The sequence below is a fragment of the Cinclus cinclus genome, chromosome 20 (assembly GCF_963662255.1).
Source record: "Cinclus cinclus chromosome 20, bCinCin1.1, whole genome shotgun sequence".
NCBI lineage: Eukaryota > Metazoa > Chordata > Aves > Passeriformes > Cinclidae > Cinclus > Cinclus cinclus.
In genome coordinates, this window is record NC_085065.1 from 1,943,074 (window position 1) to 1,968,426 (window position 25,353).

A 25,353-nucleotide genomic window follows, 5' to 3' on the forward strand; every position below is an offset into this window, starting at 1 on the left:
TGGACACGGGCACAGCCCCAGAGTTGGACACGGGCACAGCCCCAGAGCTGGACAGGGACACAGCCCAGAGCTGGACACGGGCACAGCCCCAGAGTTGGACACGGGCACAGCCCCAGAGCTGGACAGGGACACAGCCCAGAGCTGGACACGGGCACAGCCCCAGAGTTGGACACGGGCACAGCCCCAGAGCTGGACAGGGGCACAGCCCAGAGCTGGACAGGGGCACAGCCCCAGAGCTGGACAGGGACACAGCCCCAGGGCTGGACACGGGCACAGCCCCAGAGCTGGACAGGGGCACAGCCCAGAGCTGGACAGGGACACAGCCCCAGGGCTGGACAGGGGCACAGCCCCAGAGCTGGACAGGGGCACAGCCCAGAGCTGGACAGGGACACAGCCCCAGAGTTGGACAGGGACACAGCCCCAGAGTTGGACACGGGCACAGCCCCAGAGCTGGACACGGACACAGCCCCAGAGCTGGACACGGGCACAGCCCCAGAGTTGGACACGGGCACAGCCCCAGAGCTGGACAGGGGCACAGCCCAGAGCTGGACACGGGCACAGCCCCAGAGTTGGACACGGGCACAGCCCCAGAGCTGGACAGGGACACAGCCCAGAGCTGGACACGGGCACAGCCCCAGGGCTGGGCTGCGGCTCCAGCGCCGCGTTGCGGGACGGAGCCGAGCCTGGCCAGAGAGCGGCAGCAGCGGCACAGGCACAGCAGGGAAGGGCTGGGCTGGAGCAGGCAGGGAAGGGCCCCAGCCCGGCTCCTGCGCACCTTCCAGCTGCTCCAAGGAGGCAAAAAATCCCCGGAAGGGAGCTGGAGGCTTCCAGCAGTTCCCCAGCTGAAATATCACGTCCTCCCCTCATTTCCAGCAGCAGAGGCTGGGATGGCCCCAGCAGTGCCCCTTTCCCTGTGCCCAAACTGAGCAACATTCCCAAGGGCAGGGATAAGGTGGCACTGCCTGAACACCGGTCCCTCCCTGCGGGGCTTGGCAGAAAATCTTACAGCACAAAGTAAGAGCCACGGCCACGGGTTCTGCAAAATCCACTGATTCCACATTAAAAGAATTTTATTTTTGGAAGATTACTCTCATTTGTTTTCATTCTTTTGAAACCACATCATGTCAGTGGCACCAGGGTGGAACGGTACATCCTATGGAAACATGCCAGAGAGAGGCTGCATAAATAAAGCTACAAAGCCCAAGTTATGTACAAAGACCTCAGGCAAAGGTATCATGTTTACAAATCTATGTACAATAAAACAAATGTAAACAGTCAAATGCAGCAGAGGATGCACAGGAAGGAAGGACCATACAAACCCTAATGGCAAAGGGACAATCCCACCTCCACTGCTGGGCCAGTGGGGTTTTTTCTCAGCATTTGTAACTCAATGGTCTGGGAGCTGCAGTGGCCCTGAATGGTGACTGCTGAACCCTCAGCTCCAACCCTGGCTCCATTTGCTGGTTCAGTCTAAAAATCCAAGGAGTCTGAGGCACATGGACAGAGAAACCACACAAATGTGTTGCTTGAAAGACCCACAAGGTTCATTTGCCCCAAACCGTCACAGAAGCCCACAGGTGAGGCTGTACAATCCAGTCCTACAGCACAGGGGGTGGATGGGCAGGGGGTTCTTGGGGCCAGGGGGAGCAGCAGCAGCTTCCTAAAGCTCCCATGGGGTCACTGTGTGGGGTGAGGGACGGAGGCCAAGTCCAGCAGGGCCAGGGAGCTGTGGGGCAGCCCTGGGGGCACCTGAGGGCACAGCCCCTGGCCACAGCACTGCCCCTCCCTGCACCAGGGCAGGCTGCCACGGTCACCCCAGGGCACTGCCACCGAGGAGCCTGGTCACCGTGTGTGTCCAGCTGTCCCGAGGGGATGGAGCTGCTCTCCCAGCCCTGCTCTGACTGCCATGGCTGCAGCTGCCCCTGAGACAGCCTCTGGGGCCGGCTCCCACGTGCTAATGGCCCCAGGGCCACCGCTGGCCTGAGCCGGGGCACTTTCACCAAGTCTGAGAGCAGCAGCTGCAGGACCTGGGAGGGGACAGGGACAGGGTAGCCTTGTGAGAGGAGCGGCCAAGGCTCTGTCAGACCTAAGTGAGAGAGAAGGAAAGCCCGGGGGTGAGGCCAGGCCTGTCCCCCAGGCAGAGCAGAACTCGGCGTCCCCAAGCACAGCAGAGGGTGGCAGCTCGTGGGGCCGGGGCAGAGAACGTCCACTACAGCAACAGCAGAAAACAAACTGTATTGACAGGACATGGAGGGCCGTGGGCCCGGAGCCTCCTCTCAGGGCCATGTTCCAGCAGGGTGGGAATGGGGAGGAATCGGGAGCAGTTCTTCTCGAGGTGGGCTGAGAAAAGCATCCGAGTCCAAACCCTGAGGGCTCATACGCTCAGCGGGAGCATTCCCGGTGCCGAGGACGGGCGGGAGCCCCCCAGGCCGGGGGGCCCTTGCTCAAAGCCGTTCACTGCCCTGGCAACAAGAGAGAGCCTGTTAGCACAGGAGCAGCCAGGGCAGGGCAGGGCAGGGCAGGGCAGGGCACTGCTGCTCCTCCCCAGCACTGCAACCCCGACCTCTCCTCCCTCCCCGCAGTGTCCCAGGAGTGGGGCCAGGCCAGCACCGGCCCCAGCCCCAGCTGCCAGCTCAGTGCCCACCCCAGAGCCACAGCTGCCATGTCCTGGCCAAGGTGACTGTCCCAGCAGGACGAGTGACCCCACTGGGTCTGTGCTTCCCTCAGGGTAGCCCCAGCGGTCCCTTCCCAGCACTCGGTGCCCTGCGCCCAGAGCCAGGGCACAGCCCCGTGGCACTGCCCTGTGCCCGTGTCCCTCAGGGCTGGAGCACAGGCTGTGCCCGGGAGGGGACACACAGAGTCACACACAGAGTCACACACAGAGTCACACACACTCTGAGAGCTCGGCAGTGTCACAGCTCAGCAGAGCTGTCTCTGTGCCCCACCAATCCCCACTGGGCTGCAGGGGAGGCTTGGGGTGCCTCTACAGCCCAGAATCTACAGGCTCCCCTTTCCCAGCTGGAGCTGTGGAGCTCCTGCCTTCCCAGGGGGGGTGGGAGAGGAGCCTGGGGGTCCAGTGGCTTTTCCATCTGTGCTCTGACACATTTCCTAGAGGGAGCTCTAGGCCCCATCCCAGCCCCAGGAGTGATGGCATCCCTGGATCAGCACTTCTCCCACACCAGCCCTGTCCCTGGGGGCTCTGCAGGTCCTGCCCCCATGTCCAGCTCTGCAGCACTTCCCCAGTTCTGCCTTTCTTCACCCATGGTGAAGCAGCAGCCTGAATTTGCTGGGCCACAGCAAAAGGCACCAAACTGGGGGATACTGGGAGCTGGCACTAAGGCTGAGCTTAGGGAGGGCTTGCCCAACCTTTCTGGTAGTAGCATGAAAAGGCACCAAAAAAAAAAAGGGAAATAAATCAGCATTACTGCAGTGGGAGACACAATTAAAGGAAAACAAAATACATTAAACACAGCAACTGTAAAAATTAACCAATAAAAGGTTCTGCCTAAACTTCCAGGAATGAGCTGGGAAAAGCTCTTTTGCTCCAGCTCCAAAGACTTGGGCAGCTCTGGGAGGTGCCTGCAGCCTCCTGCCCACAGTAATTAACTCCAGCCAGGCCCCCTCCTGTTCCTACCCCCTTTCCCTGGCCCTCAGACCACCCCAGCACACTTAGTGGTACCTGTGCCATGCCTTTGTGCTGGGATTCCCAAGAAACCAGGCTTCAGCCAGAGCCAGGAACATTCCCTGCTGGAAATGTCCCTGCAGTGGTTCCTGAGGAATGTTTCTGACTGCCTGTCCCTGGTGCCTTGGGTTTTGTGTCCATGTCCATGCCTCTGCCCTGATTACTGATTTGGACTCATTAAACTGCATTTCAAGTTCTATTCTGTACCCAGCACCTCATGACCAAAACTCCCTCAGCTCTAAGTACCCAACATCTTGGTGGAAGATTCTTCTGGAGCTGAACAGCCTGGCCTGGAGGGAAAAATGGAGCTGGTAAAGCACACTTGGAGACCTAGAACTGCACAGCTCTGGAACTGCCCCAAGTGCTTCCAGCTGCCACAGCTGTGCTGGGCAGGGACAGTGACACTGAGCAGGGACACTGCTGTCCCTACCCACAATGTCCCCTCCCTGCTCTAACCCTGGCCATCTCCCAGGCACCGGTGCCCTTATTTGCTTTCCTGTCAGCCACAACCACACCACTGCACATCAGCAAGTCAAGAGCCACAAAATGCTGAAGGAAAACACAACCAAAGGGCAAACCTTCCAAATTAACTCCATCAATGAAGCCACGTTTCCCCTGCATCCCTGCTGTGACCAGTTCAATCAGAAACATGCACTTACTTGAAGTATTAAACAGATGAAGAAAGAAAGCAGCACTCAGGCTTATGTTTGCAACAAGTCACAGCAGCAGAGAGGTTTATTCCAAGTCAGGAGGAAGAGCAATTGCAGCCTCAGGCTTTGATCAGGGCCCATTAGTGTGTGGCACTACCAACTACCTCGTGCAGTTACCAGAGCCCCCATATCTGCCCCAAGCCCCAGGTTACACCACATGCAGCCAACCAGTGCAAATGAATTCATTTACCCATGACCAAGGTGGGGAATATGACCTTCTCACGCCTAGTGGAGAGAAAGGGAAAGTTTATGCACACAGAAATGACATTCCTGAGCACAACCCTTGAGGCAACAGCTGGAGCCAAGCAAAGTGTTCAGCCAAACCTCAGCAAACCTGTCCTGTGTGAGCTCTGCATAGTGAGACTGCTCTGCATGGGCAACCCAGCACAGCACAGCCACAGGATCACTGCACCTGAGCCACCCACAGCTCCCTCTCTCCCAGGGAAACCTTTCAATAAGGTGAGTCAGGGACTGAAAAAAGACCCAGATTTCCCAGCCTGCTGTATTCTGGTCAGGGCTGTGGGTAACAGTGCAGAGACACCTCTGACTGCTGTGTGTGAGCACAGGAACTTCTCACGTTAAACTTCAGCTCGTTTCATTAAAACAAAGCCCAATGGATTCACAAAAATAACCAAGAATAAACATCAGTTATGAGGACATTGGCATTAGGACTGTAGGAAGGGGAACAAATACCTCAGGTTGGCTGTCGAAGTGCCAGGGCCCTGCAGAGCCCAGAGAAGTTTTGTTTCCTGGACAAAATTGGACTGACATTAACAGCCAATTAACAATAATTACAACAGCATAAAACAAGTATCAATCCTGAGGACCACCCTCAGGTGCTGTTCTGCCATTCCCTGGAATCTTGACAGAACCTGCATGTTCCTGAAGGGACAAATCTGCAGGAAACGGATCTTACATGAGACACTGCTGAGTTTTTAACAAGCAGGTAAACCCTGTTCTGCAGCCAAGCTTTGGTGCAAGCCCTGCTGTGCTCCAGGCCTCCCCTAAGCAGTGCTGCCCTATCCTCCTCTGAGAGCAGAGGCTTCACAAGAGCCAGAGACACCTCAGATATTTCAACCAACAAAATGGCAGGAGGAGGAAAGCAAACAGAGCTGTTAATAGACTGGCTGAGCTATGTGTGACCCAACCCCACCACTCAGCCATGAACTGCTCCTGAGGCAGCAGCTGCAGATTGGATCAGAGCTGCACTCACACCTGGAGCAGAGCTGCACTCACAGCTGGAGCAGTGCCACACCTGGAGCAGAGCTACACTCAAACCTGGAGCAGAGTCACACCTGGAGGAGAGCTGCACTCACACCTGGAGCAGGCTCCAACACCACTCAGGGCAGGGAGGGGAGTACAGGGACTGGAGAAGGAGGAGGGAAGGGATGAGAAGGACAGGCCTGGCTCAGCCCCTTGTGCCCAGCCAGTACAGCCACTCTGGGCCAGTGTGGCCAGGGCTTGGCCACTGCTCCAGCACAGCCACCACAGGCTGCCCTGGGCTGGGGCCAGCTGCCAGCCCAGCTGCCAGGGCTGAGCCAGGCTTTGCACAGCAGCACAGGCACGGAGCAGGGCAGCAGGAGGGGCTGAAAGCACAGCCTGGGAGCAGCACACGGGGGACAAGGACAGGACAGTGGTGCCGTGCAGTATCTCTGGCAACTTGCACATGAACCACTTCCAGTCCTTTTCCTGTCCACTAACACCCCCAGCTCTGCTGTAGCATTTCCTTCCAGGCTTTCTAAAGCCTCCCTCAGCCCCAGCCTGCTCCTGCCTCCAGGCAGGCAACCCAGATAAAGAGTGTGATGACAATCTGCATAATTAAAAGTGACCCCCCCACCCCACAGAGCAATCAGCTTATATGTCACAACACACCTCTATATAGCCATGCTGCCTGCTAAGAGCTGCCATAATCCCTCCCCAGCACTTCCCTGCTCCCTGGAACTGCAGGAGCACTGCTGAGGGATGCACAGCCCCCTCAGCCCTGCAGCACACACAGCCCCAAAGGCTGATTTGCACATGACTTTAAGGCTCTGGATTCTTCCTTTCCAAAAGCAGCAAACACCAGCGGCTCCAGAAGTTCTCAGTGCCAGTTTTTAAGGTGCAGCTTGCCCTGCTCCCCACACAGCCCCACTGAGGATAAATGTGAGAAGCTCATCTGCCTGCTCTGGCACTTCCAGGTTGGAAACAGCTCATGTCATTCTCCAAAATAAATGCAGGATTGAGGAAGTGCTGAATATCAGCATTAAATTGCAGTGATGTTTAACAGGAAGACACGCAGGGAGCATGGAGGGTGTTTGCCCTCAGTACCACTGGAGAACTCTGTGCTTTCCACCTTTGTACATCCACAGGGCCTTGTGCTATGAGGAACTGGGGAAAAGCCTCCTGCAGAAGCATTCCCAGCATCCCAGAGGGAGCTCTGAGCATGGCAGACACACAGGGTCCTTGTTCCCGGGAAGACAATCCCTGGCCCTCAGCAGAGAGGAGCCACCCCTCAGCAGCCACAATTCCACCACCAAAGGCTCATCCCTCCCCTCCCACAGGGGGTGTGAGCACCCAGGACTCTCAGGGAACATCCCTGCCTGCCCTCAGCTGCTTCAAAGGATTCTCCAGGTCTGGTTCTGCACATCCCCAGAGCACATCTGCAGCTTTGGCAAGCCCTGCTCTGCTCCTGAGATGCTCTCAGAGTCCCATTCCTCACTGCCTGGGGTAGGTTACAGCCACCAAGAAATCGGGCAGGACTGGCACTGCCACCCCTCACACCTGCTTCTCTCTCTGCTTCACAGAAATCCCCTGCAGACTTTGCTCCAACGAGTTTTTTCTCCCAGAGGATGAAAGCTGTGGTGGGCTAAGGACAAGCCATGAGAGCACTCCAAATGCAAATGCCCGTGCCCGAGGGCAGAGCTGAGCCCTGACTCACCCCTTGTCGAAGAAGGACGTGTGCCCTGGGTGTGGGTACTTTGTGCTGTTGCTGCTCATCACTGCGCTGTTGATGTTCCCTGAAATGTAGGATTTCCGTGATGCCTGGTCCTTTGCAAAATTCCTGCAAGCAGCTAATTTGGATTCTAAGGCCTGTGAAAGGGAAGGAAAAAAAATAGTTTTAAAAAGTAATCATTAAGAGGAAGGTTTTGCTGCTCACGAGCCCAAGATTGCCAAGATCAGGACTCCAGTGTGATCACCCTTGGCAAAAAAATGGGAACAAAGCTGTCATTTCCTCCGTCACCCCACCACAAAGGAAACACACAGATGCTGATGCAGACTGCCAGACATTACTCAGCTCCACGAGGGCTCAGATTCTAGAACAGATGAACTCTGAAATAATTACCCAAGATAAGGAAGCCACATCCTAGCAGGAGTTACCCAAACTTCTTGCTTGCTTCAGCAGCTACCTTGAGCTGATCAGAAGACTGAGAGCTTAAAGCAGAATCTTCAGGCTTTGAGAGGAACTGTGCATTTGGAAAGTTGCTTCTTCCACCAGGACAATGCCTCCTGGAATTTCTTTCTTAATCTTGGCTTGCAAAATAAAGTCAATTTCTAAAGCTTCACTGCCACCCTTCCAAACAGGCCTGGTGATGTCTTTTCCCCTCATGTAAAGTGACAGTGACTCCTGGAAGGAGGAGCAACATCCTGATTCTCTCCTTTACTCCAGAACATCACCTGCCCTTCCTGCCACCATCAGAGGCTGAATATCCATCTTATCCTGACTATCCATGTGGTGCAGCAGAAAGTCCTTACTCATTACACCCCCCTGTTCACGGGGGTGTTCAGAACATTGCAAATGCCTGCCCTAGAAACTGAAATTCCTCTCCCCAAATGTGGGGTTTGGTCCTGGTCTGCACAGAATATTCCATTAAGAGGGCACTGACATGCTGCCACAGGTAAGTGAGCCCTGTGCAGACTCCTAGGAATCCGTGTAAGTTTGTTCAGGGATTCTGGACTATACAGGCAGCTGTAGGTAACTCTGGGTGTCACAGATTGTCCCCTGGCCACAGGCAGGGTGTTCTGAGCCAAGGACTCCCTGTCTCAGCTGCAGGCAGGAAAGCAGAGGGGAAACTTCCTGCAGAGACAGCCAGTGCAAAGCTTGGGATGAGGCACAGCCAAACCCCAAAGAACCTGAGCACCCTCTAATTGTTCCTAGAACAGGGCATGAGCTGGAACTGTCCCAGTGGCCGAGCTGGGGCTCAGGGCAGGCTGGGAGAGCAGCTTGCTTATTTGGCATTTCCTGTGCTTGCAGAGTAATCACATGGGATTGTCACTAAGCTCCCTAAATCCCCTGCAGACTCTTACTCACAACGATCCCCTTTTAAACGTGTCACTGCTAACCCCGAGCTGTCCTGCTGCCCTTTCAAACCAAGGCTGGGCTCGCTGCCTCCAAATGGGAGCAGCCAGGCGATTTGTCATGTCCAACTTTGCTAAAACAACTGTCTGTACTGCAGCTCCTGCCAGGCTCAGCGTGGTTACACAGGCACAGGGCACGGCCAGCCACAGCTTCCCTGTGCTTCACTCACACACAAACCAACCACGGCTCATCCAGAAGCTCCTGGCAGCTCAAAAGTCATTTCTTCTTCCAAGAGGAAAGCCTGGGTCCTGAACAACCTGCAGCAGATGTTTAAAGCACTTCTTCCCTGCTTACAGTGTAATCCCTTTAAAGGCTCATGCATTTCACTTCCCCACCAACCACAGATGGGAGCATCTGGCTTTCTCCTCATTTATTTTCTCACTTTCTTATCAAAAGTTTCTAGGCTGGTTTTTCTTTCAGTATCTGTGGCAAATCTCCATGGGAGAGGAGCTCTCCCACCAGGAGACCCTGGCAAGGTGATCCCAGCTCTTCCCCCACCCAGCCCTGAGCTCCAGCCCTGCAGCCCAGAGGAAGCTGCAGGCCCAGTAAAGGTAAGAACAAGCTGACAGTGTCTAACCCAGCACCTGAAAACATTTTATTCCAAATACAAATTTTGTCACCCCAAGTTGGATCAGAACCAAGATCAGGCTTTAAAAATCAAAATAATTTTTTAAAAAAAGTATTCTCAAATACTAAGCAGTGAATGTGGACAATTTAGCAGCTCCAGAATGTACCCAGCAGGGCCAAGGCTGTGCTGTGATTGAGCACAAGGCCAGAGTCCCCAGCAGAGCCCAGAGCTCAGAGCACTCACCCCCACTTTCCGTAGCAGATCTCCCACAATGTTGAGTGCAGATATTCGAGCTGAAGGAGTCAGTGGGCTGGTACCAAACCCATTTGGTATAGCTGCAAACACAGACATATCTTATTACTTCACCCCTTCACAGTTTAGCTTTTTCAGAAATATCAATAAATTAGCTTTTACATTAAAAAACCCCAGACATATCTACAATGTTGCTGCAGACATTTCATACCATTACCCACAGTAACTGCAGTATCACTACACAGGGAAAATGATTGAGTTTAATTCCTGTCCACTGCCCTGATTCCCATTAGCCCCCCCCAGGCAGAGTTCATGCACTCTCCATCTGCAAGGCTACTGACTGCAATCCACGTAATCCAGCCAGAGCTCCCTCTGGAATCCATTCTTCTTCATCTGAAAAATCAAGTATTAATCCCTGTGACTGTCCAGAGCCTTCCAGATGGGAAGAGGGGCTGGACTAAGATTCCACTGCCTCACAGAGGAATCAGGAGCCCTGAGAAGTCAGCGTGGTAACAGCCTCTCCAAATTCCTGACCATGCTCACCCATCACTGCTGCTGCATATTTGAGCAGAATTATCAATGCCTGCATTTCCCTGCATTCCCAAATGCTCTACAACAGGCACCCAGTGCAGAGTGCAAGCCCTGCCTACCCCCAAAGGCAGTGTCTAAGCTTCACTGTCCTTCTCCATGCTATTCATTCCTGAAATGCACTTGATGCTGCCCTGGGATTCAAATGCAGCTCATGGAAGTGAGATCCACACCCCCACATACACCTCAGGTTCCTTAAGGAGCATAACCAGACCCCATTCCTCTGGAAGATACCTTTTGGGGAAGGAAAACTATTTTCTGATCCTTTTCCAACAGGTGTAGCTGGCAAGGAGAGAGAGGCCTGGACAGCTGAATCCATCTTCTCACAGTCCAGAGTGGGGGAGCTGGGTGCTGATTTCCGGGTCACCTCCTGCTGCCTTTCCCTCACAGCCAGCTCCTGCCGTAGGTCTGAGGGTTGAGAGAAGGAAAAAAACCCACAAAATCCCCTGTTAGTAATTGATTCTCTCACAAACACTCTGTTCATTTGGGAGGGGCAGCAGGAGACACTTCCCAACAATCCTGGGTTAGTGCCTGCTGCTGCTTCCTCTGGAGTGGGGACATCCCTCAGAGCAGCCCCGCCCCATGCCATGCCATGCCATGCCATGCCATGCCATGCCATGCCATGGCCATCCCCATCCCCATCCCCATCCCATCCCCATCCCCATCCCCATCCCAGGCCGGACAGGGGGGAGCAAACAACCCTGCCTGCCCCAGACTGCTCCCTGTCCCTGGGATGGGAGCAGCTGATTTGCCTCAGGATTTCTCCCCATTTGCAGTGTGAGCTCCATGTCCCCAAAACTGCAGCTGGACACAAAGAGCTGCTGCTGAGCCCAGCTCTTGCTCAAACACAGCTTGGAAAAACAGAGCAATGACCTATTCCCGTGTTTCCCATTCCCTACATTCTCCTCCCAATAAATAAGCCACACAAGCCAAAGGCAGTCCAAGGGCTGCATTCAGTTTTTTGATGTCCTGACAAGTAAAAGAGCAGACTGGAGAGCAATCCAAAGGACAGGGAAAAGACCGGGCATTAGAAAAGCCTGGTTTTATTCTCACCTGCTCCCCAGACTGCAGCTTACCCCTACCCTGTCCCTTCCTTTTCTACAGCTTTTTGCTACAAAGAACATCCAGCCCAGCAATGAATCTCTCAAATCCCCAGAAAGATGCAAACAAACATTACAAGTGAGTTGTTCCTTTTTGGGCAGAGCAACTTCATTTTCACAGACTTCCTATTCCTTGCCTCAACCTGGTACAAAAGCAAAACTAACTGTACATCACAGCTTTTAAGTTGTAACAAATATTTGGAACTGATTTTAGGTAAAAAAGCAGAGCTGAAGTGAAAATCTGTCTGGGCTCCCACAAGAGGATCTGAGGCTGTTCTATCAGAAATGTCATATTTGAGTTTGACAGTACCAGCTCTTTTAGAGGCTACTGTTCCTGCTTGCTGCCAGGGGAAATAATTCAGAAATGCTAAAAATGTCCAAATGACTCATCTAAGAAACAAGCTATCTGTTTTGCTGATTGTTTTAGTGTTCTAGAAAACAGTCCCTTGGGTTTTGCTGGTTTTTCCAGTTTTATTGCCCTAATCTCAAATTACAATGCATATACTTCCTCAGAAAATGTCTTTCTTCATATTTATTACAAAATTACTGTGCTTCCAATAAAGCTCCCAATTTCCAGGGCACAAACTTGCTTTAAAAGGCTCATAAAGGAAACCAACAACAAAAAATCCCAGCCTGCTGTCAGGTGTGTTCTTACACTCAGGTCCAGGCCTTAAATGAGGAAATATTTCAGAAAGCTTCATTTAGGGAAGAAAGTTGCAAACCACCAACCTCTAAATTACATTATTGGCTGGCACAGGCTTATGAGCAGATCACCTCCACTGTTACAGAAATCAGTTTATAACCTCACTAAAAATGCTTCCCCAGCATTCTCAATGTGAAATCCACTGGGGAATTCCCAACTCCCAGAACACCATCCCAAACATGTCCCACAGGTCTAGACACAGCATTTACCAGAATATCTTAAATAACATATTTAAGGCAATTTCCAAGAGGCTTAGAAGGAACCCAGGAGAGATTTTTTTAAGAGTTACTTGATCATTATCCTGCATTTCCCTGTCATTTCCTGTGCCTTCCCTTCCTATAAACCCATAGCAAGAGGAACTTTTGAAGCAACTTCCTCAATTCTCTTATATCTGTGGAACAGAATATTTTTGTGTTAAAAATCCTGAATTCATCTATTGTTAATTCTGCCCTAAGAGGAAATTTTTCTTTTTGGCTACACTGGACATACAAAGAACACACTGTTAGTAAAACCTAAAGCATCCAGTTCAAGTCTCATCATGTGAGGTTTTCTAGAAACATGAGCTTTGCTTGCTGCACATCTCTTTTAGCAAACCAACCCTGCACCAGGAGCCAGAACCAACCAGACCAGCCATACCTCTTGCTTCATCCTTTAATCTCTGTACAGAAACCAGCAATGACTCCTTGTCATCCAGTTCACTTTCTAAAAATGCATTTCTCTCAATAGCTTGGTTCAGCCTTTGTTCAAAGTCTTCCAATGAAACTATTGTTGCCCTAGAAACAAAATCCAGAATATTTGGTTCTTCAGCTCAGCCAGCATAAAAGCTTATTCAAAAGCATAACAGAAGGAAAATGTTAGCAGGGCTATATTCAAGGTAAGCATCTGAAAAACTTGGAATTGCTCCTTGGAAAGGAATAATCAACTCCAAAGAAACAAGAGAAAGATCAGAAGAACATGATAGCACCTGGCTCTCAGAGATGTACCAAAGATGTGGGAAAGAGCCAGCTCAGAGCAGCCAGCTCCACCTTCCCAAGCCATGCTCCAGAACTGTGCATTAATCAGTGTCCCAGCTCAGGCACAGCCCAGCCAAGGTGGGCAGCAGAGCACTGGGACATTACCTAAGACCCAAAATCAGTGTCACAAGTTAGCCATGAGCTTAAGAGCCTTGTGGAAACAGGGCCTCAGCTCTCAGATCTTTTTTTCCAGCTAGCCAAAGGCTCATCCCTGCTCTCCCTGAATCAACGGCAGAATTCCCACTCAGCAGAAGGGAAGCATGACCTCCTCCCAAACTGGGCGTTCCCAGCAGCAGCCTGCTCATTCCAGCCATTTGGAAAGGGCAGGATTGTTCCCTCCAGCTGTTCTGCAAGGGACCAGGAGACTCCTTTGGCCTGTTTGTATTAACAGGGACTATGGAAAGCAGGAGCTGCTGACTTCAAAGGGGCTCTGAAGCAGCAGGACAAAAACATCAGTCACTTAGCTGGGGGTACCAAGGGCAGCACTGGCCTGGCTGGCTCTGGGCTTGTTCCTCACAGGAGCACAAGCCATACTGTCCCACTGCACAACAGGAACCAGCTCATGATGAGGGGCAACTGCACTGGCCAAAGAATCCAAAGTCTTGGGGGTGTTTGGGATTTTTGTGATTGTTATTTTCCCTTTAAGGAACAATGAAATGCTTGAGCTGAGTAGCAAAGAAAAGATCTTTGTGGTGCAAACTTGAAGGGAAGAGGGGGTTTGCAGCCTTCACCTCTTTGCACGTTCCAGGTCATCGTTGGCCTGCTCCAGCTCCCTCACATATTTGTGCAGCTGATCTTTGATGGCCCTTGTCTGGCTCAGGTCATCCTCCAACAACGACACCTGCTTGTAACTCTGGGCATACTGGTGCTCCAGTTTCTCCTGAAACAAAGAAAAGGGAGATAAACATCAGCTGCTTGGCACCGGCCAAGTCATCAGCATGAAAAGGAGACAAAAAGTATCACTCTCTTTGCAGAATGCTGATTTGGGACTGCTGGTAATGCAGAGCAGAAACTGGAGAGGGAGAAGGAACACGCTGTGCATGTCAGAGCTGGCCATGGTACAAAATCCCAGCCACCTCCCCATGGCACAGCTGCCTCTCAGGGATGCATCCCTGCATCTGCTCCCCACAGCCTGCACTGACAGCTGCTCCAGGAAGGCAGAAACAAATCCAACTGCACAGCCTCCCCTTCTGTGTTTCTGCCTTGACAGCACCCACCCTGACACCAGAAATTCTCTGGTGTGTCCCTTAGCAAAACTGGGATATTGAAATCTGTCACAAAACCTCCAGGCCACAAACTCATCCTCAAAAGACTGAAGAATTCAGTCTTCAGACTGCCAAAACACCCTCTGAGGGCACTGGAAGGGGCCTATGGAGAAACTACTGACCTCATAAAACACATCCTGACCCTGCAAGTACAGCTGGGACTGAAGCCACAAAGTAATCCCATAAACCCTCCTTCCACTGAGTGAATTTCTAACCTCTGTCTTCACTAAATAAGCCAAGACTGCCCAAAATGATGCTTTTTCAAGAGAGGTGAGAACTTGCTAACACAGAGGCATCAATTCAGAGTTACCTTCTGCATATGCAGATCCTTAAGCAATTCCTGACTCCACAGATACACGGCTGTGAAGGGACGTGGAAACTCCCTGAAAGATGTGCACAAATCACCCATTCTCTGGTTTCTTTGGGGTCTCATAAACCCAGAGGGCAAAAAGACTGGTTTTCAAAGAAAGGTGACAAGGCAGTGGCCTGACAAAACCCCTTGTGTTGTGCCCTGTTGCTATGCTGATGTGGAATAAATAAAGCTCCTCCTTGGCACAGCCTCGGGAATTCAAACCAGCACAAACTCCAGGATGAAGTTTCATGACATGAACAAGAAAAATTCTGCCAGAAACGTCCCTGGCCTTATTTGGGGTACATGCCATGCTTCAGTGTGGATCTTAACCAGACAACTCCTTTTTTTATTTGGATATTCAGTGCCCAAGAGCAGCCCAAATGATCCAAAAAGAGATCCAAGATGTAGCTGAAAGGAAAAGCACCACTACCACAGAGAAAACCTACCTTTAATGTTTCCACTTCATACTTCAGTCTTTGGTTATCTGCTTGCAAATCTCTGTTCCTCTGCTCAGCTTGCACTAGCTGTGCCTCCAACTCAGCTTCCAATTCCCTGCTTCCCTCCTGGAATTCAGCCAGCTCTTCACGGGCCTCCTGGAAGCTGCAAGGAAAGGACTGCATCAGTGGAAAAGCCAAGTTAAAACAAAACCTGCAGCTCTTCTAAAATAAAATACTGAAAAAAGGGAGTTGTAAAGCACTTAAATGTCATCCACAGACCTCTAAGGGGAAAACGAAAAATGGGAAAACAGAAATTACATTAAGGTAAGCTATTGGAGGGAATGAATTCTCTTACATCAAATCCAACAGCCACCTTGAATGCCTGTGTGGAATCAAAGCTATTTACAGGATTCATGGGAGCCTGAGAAGCACTTTGTGCTCCATTAGCTTTCACTGCTGGCAGACTTTATGGAACAGACAATGAATTAAGCAAACATTTAACCAGATTTTGGTCAGAAACTGAAGAGAGAACAACAGTTTCTGCATCTCTGCACTAGCTGGAAAATTAATGTTTGTAAAAATCATGCAGAGTCAGGAAGGCAGGACATGCCTACCTCATACCACTGAGAGTTATTAAATACTACAAGTAGCCACTCCACATACTTTGCTTATTAAATTTGCATCTTTACCACACGTAATAGCTCAGCCCTGAGCAAACAGCAAAGAAAACCACTGAGGCTTTAGGCAACACCACATCCAGTGGTGTCTCACATGGAATTTCTGACACACAAGAACAGCCCAGGGTTCTCCACATGGACAGGCCCCTCCACATTCCCAACATGTCCCTCCCAAACAACCTCAAACCAAACAAAAAAATGCCACTTGGACCTTGGGCTCTTGGTGCTTGAGGGATTTAACTCCAAAAAAGCCCACCCCTGCAATCCCTCCAATCGCACAGCATTCCTCTGGAGAGCAGCTTCTCTTGACACTTTTGGTAACAAAAAGCCCTGTGTCCCCTAAGAGATGCAAACCACTGGTACAGGCAGGACCAGGAGCTATGAAACACTTGAATAAAATGCAGTAGACACCAAATCAGCCACTTTTCATACCAGTAATTCCACTACAAGAAGCTTGAGGGAACAGGAATGATACAAGGCAAGCCCAAAGGCTCCTTCTTATGATAAAACATCAAGATTACCACTTAAGGCAGCACTTTAATTACACAAAGGTGCATATGATCATAAAAAGGCACTGCTCTTGCTCAAACATGCTCAAAACATAGCCTGCAGTTCTTGGCATGGTGACACTGGGCAAGAAACACTCGGCTGCCACAGAGATGGAAATTTTAAAGCTGGAAATCCTTTCCAGAGAATTCTCACAGGTTTTCTCTATAGAGTATCTAATAATCATCTTGGTGTGGCCTTGCAGAGGAATAGATTAAAGTGTTCTGATCATTAAGAACCAAATTCAGCTTGCAAATCCACAATACCTTTGTTTGTACTTCAAGGAAAGCTCTTTCCAATATGCAGTTTCCTCTTTTGGACTCGAGAAAGTAGGGATTTCTTCACTGTCCATGATCAACACAACCTGCAGGACACGAACACAGCAATACACTCAGGATAAACCCAGGCAGACCACTCCCAAAACCTCTGCTCAATCCTGGGCTTCCCAGCCACGGCATCAGGACTTGGCACCCACACCCAGGATGTCAAGGTTCCCTCCCAGGGCTCACCCAGCACACAGAGCTGCCCCAAGGAGCCCCAGGATTTTACCAAACCTCTGGAAGTGCTTGTGGAGCAGCCTGATGAGAGCAGAAGTTCTGGTTGTGTTTTGTACCCGCCACCAGGCCCACAGTTGGTAATTCACAGCTGATAATTTTAAATTTTAACTCAAATTTACAGCTATCAGTTTCCACTTCACTAAATGTCTTTAAGAGATTTTGCCTCCTGCCAACACAGTGACTGCACTACAGCTGCTTTTAGAGCTGCAAAGGTGAGCAGTGAAGGAGGATGAACACCTCAAGTGAGGTAACTACAAACAGCTCTGTGTGGAGATCAAAACTCAACTTACTCTTCCTGCAGCAAGTCCTGGCTAATTCCTGCTGGTGTCACATGCAGGTAACAGGAATTATCCATGCAGTTCTGCTGCCTCAAACAGCCATAAGGAAGATCAGCCTCACCCATAAACGACATGGTCACATCACAGAGGAGTGCTCCCAACCTGGAGGTGTTCAGGAAAGTTTCCCACACTAAGGCACTGGTGATCCCCTCCCCATGAGTATCCTCCTTTCTGGACCTCCCCAGGCTATCAGCCAGCACAAGGAACACAACCCAAGATACTTTCTGTATGGTTTTATGGCTTTCTGTTGTCTAGGGGACACAAGATATTAGAGGTCTCAGCATACACCAGGCCTCAGAGGTGATGGAGGAGATAAAATGCAGGGCAGGACCAGGAGAATGCTCAGACCCCAGCCAGGAGATGCACCATTGCTGAGCTCTCCCCAAGCAATCCCACAGCTCTTGAAGGCTTTTTCTTTTCCTCCTGAAAAAGTCAATGCTCAAATTCTGTCCTTCCCACTCAGAAAAAGAATGAGGTAAACCCAAACTCCCCTGTGCTCCAAGCAGAGGCTGTGAACAACGCCTGCACCCAGCCCATTGATCAGAAGAGCTGACCTAAAAGCCCTGACTTTCACACTCTAACAGGCATCACTTCTCAGACAGCTCTGTCCCTTCAGGCTGAAATTGTCACACTAATGTGTTCTGTATCTCAGTGACCCATTTTTGACACCTAAAAGTGGGCCAGAACAATCCCATGCTTTCGTCAGAGGCCAGCCAGGCCAAACACAGAGAGGCAGAATTGGCACATTGGTTCTCCAGCTGAGCCTGTAGCTGCCACAAGCCAAGAACAAATTTATCCCCAGGGTGCCAAGCACCTCAAAAATACCTCAAATCTCACACTGTGTTTAACTCCACAGCTTTACAGCAGAAGTAAACAAGTCACGGCTCAGGTCTTCAGGAGAACGGATGGTGTTTGCTTTCCTGCACAGAGAAAATGAAAAGTACCCATGGAGCCATGGGTTCAGACAGGCTTTTCTTTGGGAGCACTTGCATCAGGCGTTACCACGGCAGCTCAGTCACTCCACAGGGACAAATCCCAAGCCCTGTACAGAAGCCTGTGGATGTCGAGCCCAGTATTCCTGCCCCAACTGCTGCAGTCCATGGAGGGAGCACGGAGGGGAGCAGACACCTGACAAAGCTCAGGTGTGTCCAGCAGCTCCTGGACAGTGATTCCCACTGCCAGGACAAGGCACTGCTGAGTGCTGTCCATGGCACTTGTCAAGCACTGATCCAACCCTTCCATAAACCCCTCCAACCTTTCCCTGAACGGCTCTACAGCAGCACACCGGAGAGGCCCAGGCCAGCAGGGAGCACATTCATCCCAGAATACATCAGATAAAACTCAACACAGACTCAGCTCCCACAGCTCCAGAGGAGCTGAGCTCCAAAGGTGAGCAGCCAAGCCGGCTGTCAGTAAAATCCAGGATGTGGCTAGAATAAAGCTTGCACAAGGAAGCATCTTACATCATTTCCTAGAAGTAGCTGAGATAAGGCACAAGACTCCTTCCTGTCTGCTCACACAGGGCACACCCTTGGAAATCAACATCCAAGGGATCCCTGCAAGTACAGCAGCCTGTGCAAGAACAGGAAGGGCTGCCTGGGGCTCCCAAGGACAGGAGGTGTGTTTGCCCTCTACTCCTTGTCCAAACACCTTTTCCTTTCAGACACTGCAGGGAGGAAATTCAGCCCAGTGCTGGCTCAGGCCCTGGGCAGGAATTCTTCCTTCCCCACCCACCCAGATCTTCTCCAACTCTCTCACTTTGCCTTGGTGAAGCAGGCTGTAGGTCATGGTTGCCCCTGCTCCATGTCTCCCACCACCCCTGGTGCTATCAGCAGGGATTTGGGATCTGCTGACTGCTCTGCATAAAGCTCTGCTGCAGATGCCGATGCCAGCGTGCGCTGCTGAGCTCCAGCATCCATATCCCGCTCTCTGTCCCTTGGATTCCCATGAGGGGCAGGAGGAGGAGTTGAGAGCACACAGGCACCCTGCAAATACAGTGCTTCACAGCCAAAATATCAGCCTGGGAGCTGGGAGATGCTGACAGCTTCCAAACCTGCTCCCAGCCCACACCTGGCCACAGGGAAATCCTTCACTCTGCCAACCTTTGCCCATTCCCTCAGAGTGATGGCACAAAACCATGGAAGGTGCAAGCGGGGAGCAAATCCCAGGATTTACCAGAACACAACCAGACAATTCCACACACCTCACATGTGGGAGAGGATGCCCACGGAATACCAAGAGTTGAACAAAAACAGCTTTGCCTCAGCCTGCTGCCTGTTGTCCTGGTCCCAAGAATTCTGTCAGGAGCTGAGAACCAGCACGGCCAGTCCTTCCTATTCAGGGCTTCTTTGCATACGTGGCACTTGCAGAATCCAGTCTTTTGACAAACAACACTGAGGCTTTCAGGGAGCAGACAAGACAATGCAGCAACGTCTTCCAGGGAAAATGAGAACAGGCTTATGCTGCTGCCCACTCCAATTCATTCCAACACAGCTGAGCATTCACACAGTGCCCTGGGAAAACACAGCTCCGTGGGCACAGCTCCAGCTCCAAAGCTGCTCCCAGACAAGAACTATGTTCAAAACACCGGGGTCCTTTCAAGCCCCCCCGATAAAGTCAGCAGGACAGAGCAACTCACCACTGTGACAAGAACTTTTCCATGCTGCAATGACTCTAAAAAAACACAGTGTGGAGGTTAATAATTTGTCTAAATCTAAAGGGTTTTGTACAGGATAAATCTGTTTTCCCACCTGGAAAGCATCCTTAAACAAGAGGACCGGTATCCTCCAGATATCATGAGAACCAAAGGCTCAAGAATACATCAGAAGTAACCAACATGCAGACAGTATTTTTCAAGCAATTTAAAGAATCTTGCATTCAAGACGAACCCCAAACCTCTCAGGAGCTACCTTCCAGCTAAGCCATGAAAACACAAGCACAGCTTGGAGTGTAACACAGCACCTTAAAAAAGCTTCCCAGGCTCTCCACGTGATGGGAGACTGCAGCGAAGCTTCGGATGAAATCTAAGACCAAAACACTCAGCTCGAAATCCAACAGACGTCTCAGTTGGGACCCACCCCTTCCCACAGTGGGGAATCCACCCCTCCCTGCTCTCAAAGTCACTTATTCCTTTGAGCACTGCAATTCACCCTGGATGTACCTGCAGTATCTCAAGTGGCTGCAGAAGGCATTCCTCCTGATTTTAACTGCGTCACACTCTCCTGTTTAAAACTGGCTCATTAATACTGCCATATAAAGAGAATTAGTATTATTTGACCTTCATGAACAGGTAATTTTCCTGCCATTTTTCTGCTCTCTTCCTCATAATTTGCCCAATATTTCCAGACACCAGACATGAAAATTTAAGCCGAAGCAAAGCAAGGCCACTCAAACAGGACCAACCACAGGGTTGAACTCCCCCAGCTACAGTTGGCTGATCCCCCCTCCCTTCAAGGCACCACAAATGTCCACTGACCTTTGGAATTAAACAAACAAGCAGCTCAAATAGGACTTGATCAAGTTCTGCCAAGCTCGCATGTGGCCTTCAGTTCTCGAGATAACGATGCACTCTGGCTACCACACAAAACCCAAGTGCTCGGAGGCAATGTCGCTGTCACCCAGCGCTGGCACCTCCCAGAGCTGCCACGCACAACACGACTGTCTACAACCAGCTCTTCTTCCTCTTCCCCCTTTTTGCTGATTCAAGGGCAGAAAAGCAGAAGAAATCTTGTTTCCGTCATTCTTCACCTTCTCAAACTGTGAGGACCAACAGGTAACCACCAGCTCCTAAAGCTCTTGATTTTCCCCTGCAAAGTCAATCAAGACTCAAAGCAAGGTAACTGAGCACTTCAGCCAAAACTCAAGAGCAAACGTGCATTGTCATTAGAAGATGCAAAACAAACAAGCAGAAGCCACGGATTAGATTTCACCAATCAATTTGGGCTCGTTTTGCTCGTGCTGGAACAGGAGCCGGCAGATTTCCACACGTGTTTGGATGCACGCCTGCATCCACTGCTGGGATGAAACTGAACCTCTGGGAAGTGAATCTTCTCCTGCAGTTCTATTTTTGAACTGAATGTTCTCGAGTGAACCACAACAAATGCCTCCTTCTCTCTTACAACAGCAGCACGGGAGCTTTCAGGAAGAGAAGAAAGTCACCGAGCACAGCGTCAGCACAAGGCTCCCTGCTTTGCTGCGATAATAAATCCTGCATTTCCAATTCGGGCAGCATGGCAGGCAGGAGATAACCAATTCCTACCTGCAGGAATTTGGTGCCAAATTCACAAAAGCCTTTAAGATAAACCAGGCACCACACACCAAAGCCTTGTTATCTCAACAGCCTCATTAATCAAATATAACGTGTCTGCTCTACACGTGTCTACCACACAGCCAAGACTCATCTGTCTGGTGAGTATTTGATATCCAGTCCCAGGAACACCCTTGAAGAGTGAGCCAGCACTGGGTTAGCAGCCTTGAAACCAGAAGAAATGCACTGATGCAAAAAGTCTCTTCTCAGAAATCAAGCTACGACAACCAAAAGTATCAGAATTTTGTATGAAAAAACATTTATTGCTTTCACAAACATGGACGTTTCAGACATCTGACCTATGTTGTTGACCTACTTCCCAAGCAACCTCACTGAAGTGACTAAAAAAGGAGAAGCTAGTGCTCCTACTGCAGGTTCAGTACCTGCAGAGGTGAAAGAAAGGCTCCTGGAGATGTGCATGTCCCAGAACTCCCGGGTCTGAGCACGGGGACAATTTGCTCCCAGCTCTGTACCCAGGAACCCCAAAGTCATGAATCCACAGACAGAGCAGTAAACAGCAAACTGAGATGGAAATTCAGGTTGTGGAAAGATGTGCTTGTCCCTGCCTCAGTCTCTTCTCCCTCCTGGGCAGCTTGGCGAGGTGTGACAGGCAGCAGGAGCTCTGATCCTCACCCACAGCAAGCTGGCAGCTGGCACAGGCTGTCATGGCCCTGACCCCCTCTGCAGACCACCCAGCCAGCCCCACCTTCTTCAGCTCTGCCTGCTTTCTTTTTAAACCTTGAGGAATCCCAGCAGCAATGATTTACCTGAGAGGTTGTGGCACACACAGCACAGAGCCTGCACCAGTGACAGCTCCTGGGCCTCCCTGCTAGCCCAGCAATCCAAACCACCCCGATGACAACATCTCCTGGGAAGGTGGTGGCCAGAGGGTGAGATGCTTCTGGACACCAGAGGGTGAGATGGACACCAGAGGATAACCAAGGGATTCCAAGGGAAAAGCACTTAGCATGGATTTCTGCCAAAAGGACTGAATTCTATTGCTTTTGCATCTCTGAAGTTCTACCAGTGCCAGGGGGGTAAAATGGATTTGAAAAATACCCCCCCAAAATGACATCACAGAGCAGCCCCAGCAGAGGGGGGCTCTGCAGTGGCACTTAACAGGAATATTAAGAGCAACCCCCCAAACTCTGTGTTGATCAGGAGAAGGAACCAGCACAACCTTCCAGTGAGCTGTGGGGACAGAAGAACCCTCGAGGGACACAAGCACTTCATGAAAAATCTGCTCTGATGTGTCTGGCTGGCTTTGCCTGCGGGTGAGGACAGCACAGCAGTGAAAGCAGCTGAACACACTCCCCAGGTTATCTTGATTATATTTGTGGTGTCACAAACATCAAGGACTGCAAAAAATACCATTTCCTTTCTGCAGTCTGACTTTCCTGGCACCTCAAAAAACAACTGTATTGGACTGAGGGCATAAACTGTACTTTGTTGCTGTACTTCTTGGCAGTCTGCTGCCAGCAGCGTCTCCAGAGACAAGATTCCTTGTGACACCAAGGTCACAGACATCATCAGTCTCGTGCTTTCTCTCCACTTTCTTATTTTCCTTTCTCTTCTCTGTCCTTCTCCACCAAATGAGGAATTATCTTTCGTATCTGCAAACTCTAAAGAGTCAGGGGGGAAAAAAAATGAGGGTTTCCCCTGAAGAGAAAGGAAGGTGACTCAAACACTGCCTCTGAACACTTCCTTTACTTCTGGGACTCCCAGTGACAAGTGGGATTAAATCTTCTCACCCAGGCTCTGCCTCCACACATACAGCAATACAGAAACGCACAGCCCAGCCAGAAGACAGGATAGGGAGATGATATCTTGCAGGGCAGCCCTAACACTATTAATCCCAGATGCACACTCTTTACCCACTTCTGATCCTGTGCAGCCACAGTTAACTGGCACCATCAACCAGTCAAACACATCAAACTGACATTTAAATAAATAAATATAGAAGCACAGAATCATTCAGGTTGGAAAAGACCTCTGAGATCAAGTCAACCTCTGACTAGTCAGCATCTTATCAACCAGATCAGAGGACAGAGTGAAACATCCAGGAGTTTCCTGAACACCTCCAGGGATGGGGACTTCACCACCTTCCAAAATATTTAAAAGCCTCCCGGTGTCTTTTCTGCCTTGGGACAGCTTCTTCCTTTTACAGTTACTGATATGTCTAACAAAACACTGATCTTTGAAAGGCCACCAGCTCTCCACAGTGCCCAGGAATTGTTTTTGGGGGGGGGGGGGGGGGGGGGGGGGCACAGTTGGAAAAAAAATGTAAAGGAAGAAAATTATTTTTCTGAAGTATCCAAGGAACTCTTCTACAGCAGTTTCTTGTCTTTAATCACCTCTCGGGCAACAAATGCCACAGGCATCCAAAAATGCCCTCCACCCCCTGCACTTGTCAGGAAGTCAGGAGAGTGGCAGAGGAAGGGAGAAGCCCTGAGTCACTCCCAGAGCAGCCTGGGCTGTGGGTGGGAGAGCACAGCTCTCCTCCTACCGGGAAAAGAGGGATGGATAGCGGGAGTCCCCGGGCTGAGAGCTGGTTTGGGGAATGCCTCTGCTCTCCTGTCAGGCCATTCTTTCCAGCACGTCCTCTCAATTCGGGTCACGCTCATCACCCGGGCACCGCTGCCCGGGGTGGGCACGTTCACACAGAACCCAACAGGGCTCTCTGGGCTCGGAGAGCGGATAACAGCCTCGGAGAAACCATCCCCCCCCCCCACTGAATTATGGACTAACACCCAACAGAGACCACAGAGTCACAGGGAAGGACCTCCGACAGCATCGAGTCCAACCGGTGACCATTCACCCCCTTGTCACCCGGCACGGCACGGCCTTTCCCTGAACACCCTCAGGGATGATGACCCCACCACCACCTCCCTGCCCACTCCCGCATCCAGTCACCAATTCCGGGAGGAATTTCTTCCTAAAAAAAGACGCTGTGCCCCGGCGATAGGATCGATCAGGAATTCTACGAGAACAGAGGCAAACCACGGGTCCAGCACCCTGCCAGTGACAGGAGAGGGCCCTCGTTCGGGGCCGAGGCCGGCAGAGCAGCGGGCAGGGCCGGGATAGCTCCGAGCTCCGGTGCGGCCGGGCCAGCCCCGCACCCGGCGCGGTCCCGGCGGGGGGAGCCGGCCAGGGCGGCGGCCGAGCGGGGCCGCGCCGTGACTGACACCGTCCGTAGCCAATGGGAGACAGCGGAGCGGCGCCCGCAGCCAATGGCGTGTCGCGTGAGCGGGCCCTGCCCCGTTGTCAATTCCCATCCAATCGCGGCGCGGAGCGGGGCCCGCGGCACCCCCGGCCCTCTCCCCGCCCGCCCCGCGCCCCCCGCCCGCCGCGCCGGGCCCGACCCGCTGGAGCCACCGCGGGGACCCCCGGGCCGGCCCCGGCCCTGCCGCTCACCGGAGCGCATCCCCTGTCACAGCCGCCGCAGCGCGCGCCGCCGGGGCCGCCTCATCCGGGGACTGGGGGGCGGGGCCAGCGCGTGATGCAAGAGCCGGCGGGGGCGCCGTCGTCACGTGGGGGGCGGGGAGGGGCCGTGGCCTGCCAGACGGGGGCGTGGCTTGGACGGTGCCGGTCCCCGGTGCCGGTCCCGCACGGCGGCGTCATCCCCCTCCCGCCCCATCCCACCGGCCGCCCCCGGGATGAGGTGGTCCCGCCCTCTTCCCTTTGCGCCTTCGGGAACTGCTCCCTACCCATCCTCCGCCGCTCTGTCCTCGGTGACCCCCGCAGGGGCACACCCAGCACGGGCACCGCAGGCTCAAGCCCATGGACACCATCCCCGCGGATTCCCGGGCATCCCTCCCTCGGGGCTACTAGGCTTCCATCCCCTGGGGTGCCTGGGCACCCATCCCTCGGGGTGCCAGGACATCCATCCCTCGGGGTGCTTGGACGTCTCTCCCTCTGGGAGA

The 25,353-nt window shown here is 51.8% G+C and overlaps 1 protein-coding gene across 5 annotated transcripts; it reads right to left on the reverse strand.

The window, feature by feature from the left end:
• Window positions 1-1,058: 1,058 nt before the first annotated feature.
• On the reverse strand, window positions 1,059-24,878 carry NDEL1 (nudE neurodevelopment protein 1 like 1). 5 transcript variants are annotated; one of them, XM_062506040.1, is made up of 9 exons: window positions 24,344-24,523; window positions 16,496-16,593; window positions 15,016-15,169; window positions 13,684-13,832; window positions 12,576-12,712; window positions 10,371-10,544; window positions 9,540-9,631; window positions 7,310-7,461; window positions 1,059-2,462 (listed from the first exon to the last, which is right to left on the reverse strand). In XM_062506040.1, exons 2-9 carry the CDS (start codon window positions 16,579-16,581, stop codon window positions 2,375-2,377), a joined length of 1,032 nt encoding a protein of 343 aa, XP_062362024.1. In that variant the 5' UTR covers window positions 16,582-16,593; window positions 24,344-24,523; the 3' UTR covers window positions 1,059-2,374. The 5 variants fall into 5 exon arrangements, with proteins under 5 accessions (XP_062362024.1, XP_062362025.1, XP_062362026.1 ...); XM_062506041.1 differs by lacking the exon at window positions 24,344-24,523 and adding an exon at window positions 24,845-24,878 and having other exon boundaries at window positions 1,072-2,462; XM_062506042.1 differs by having other exon boundaries at window positions 1,072-1,153.
• Window positions 24,879-25,353: the final 475 nt, after the last annotated feature.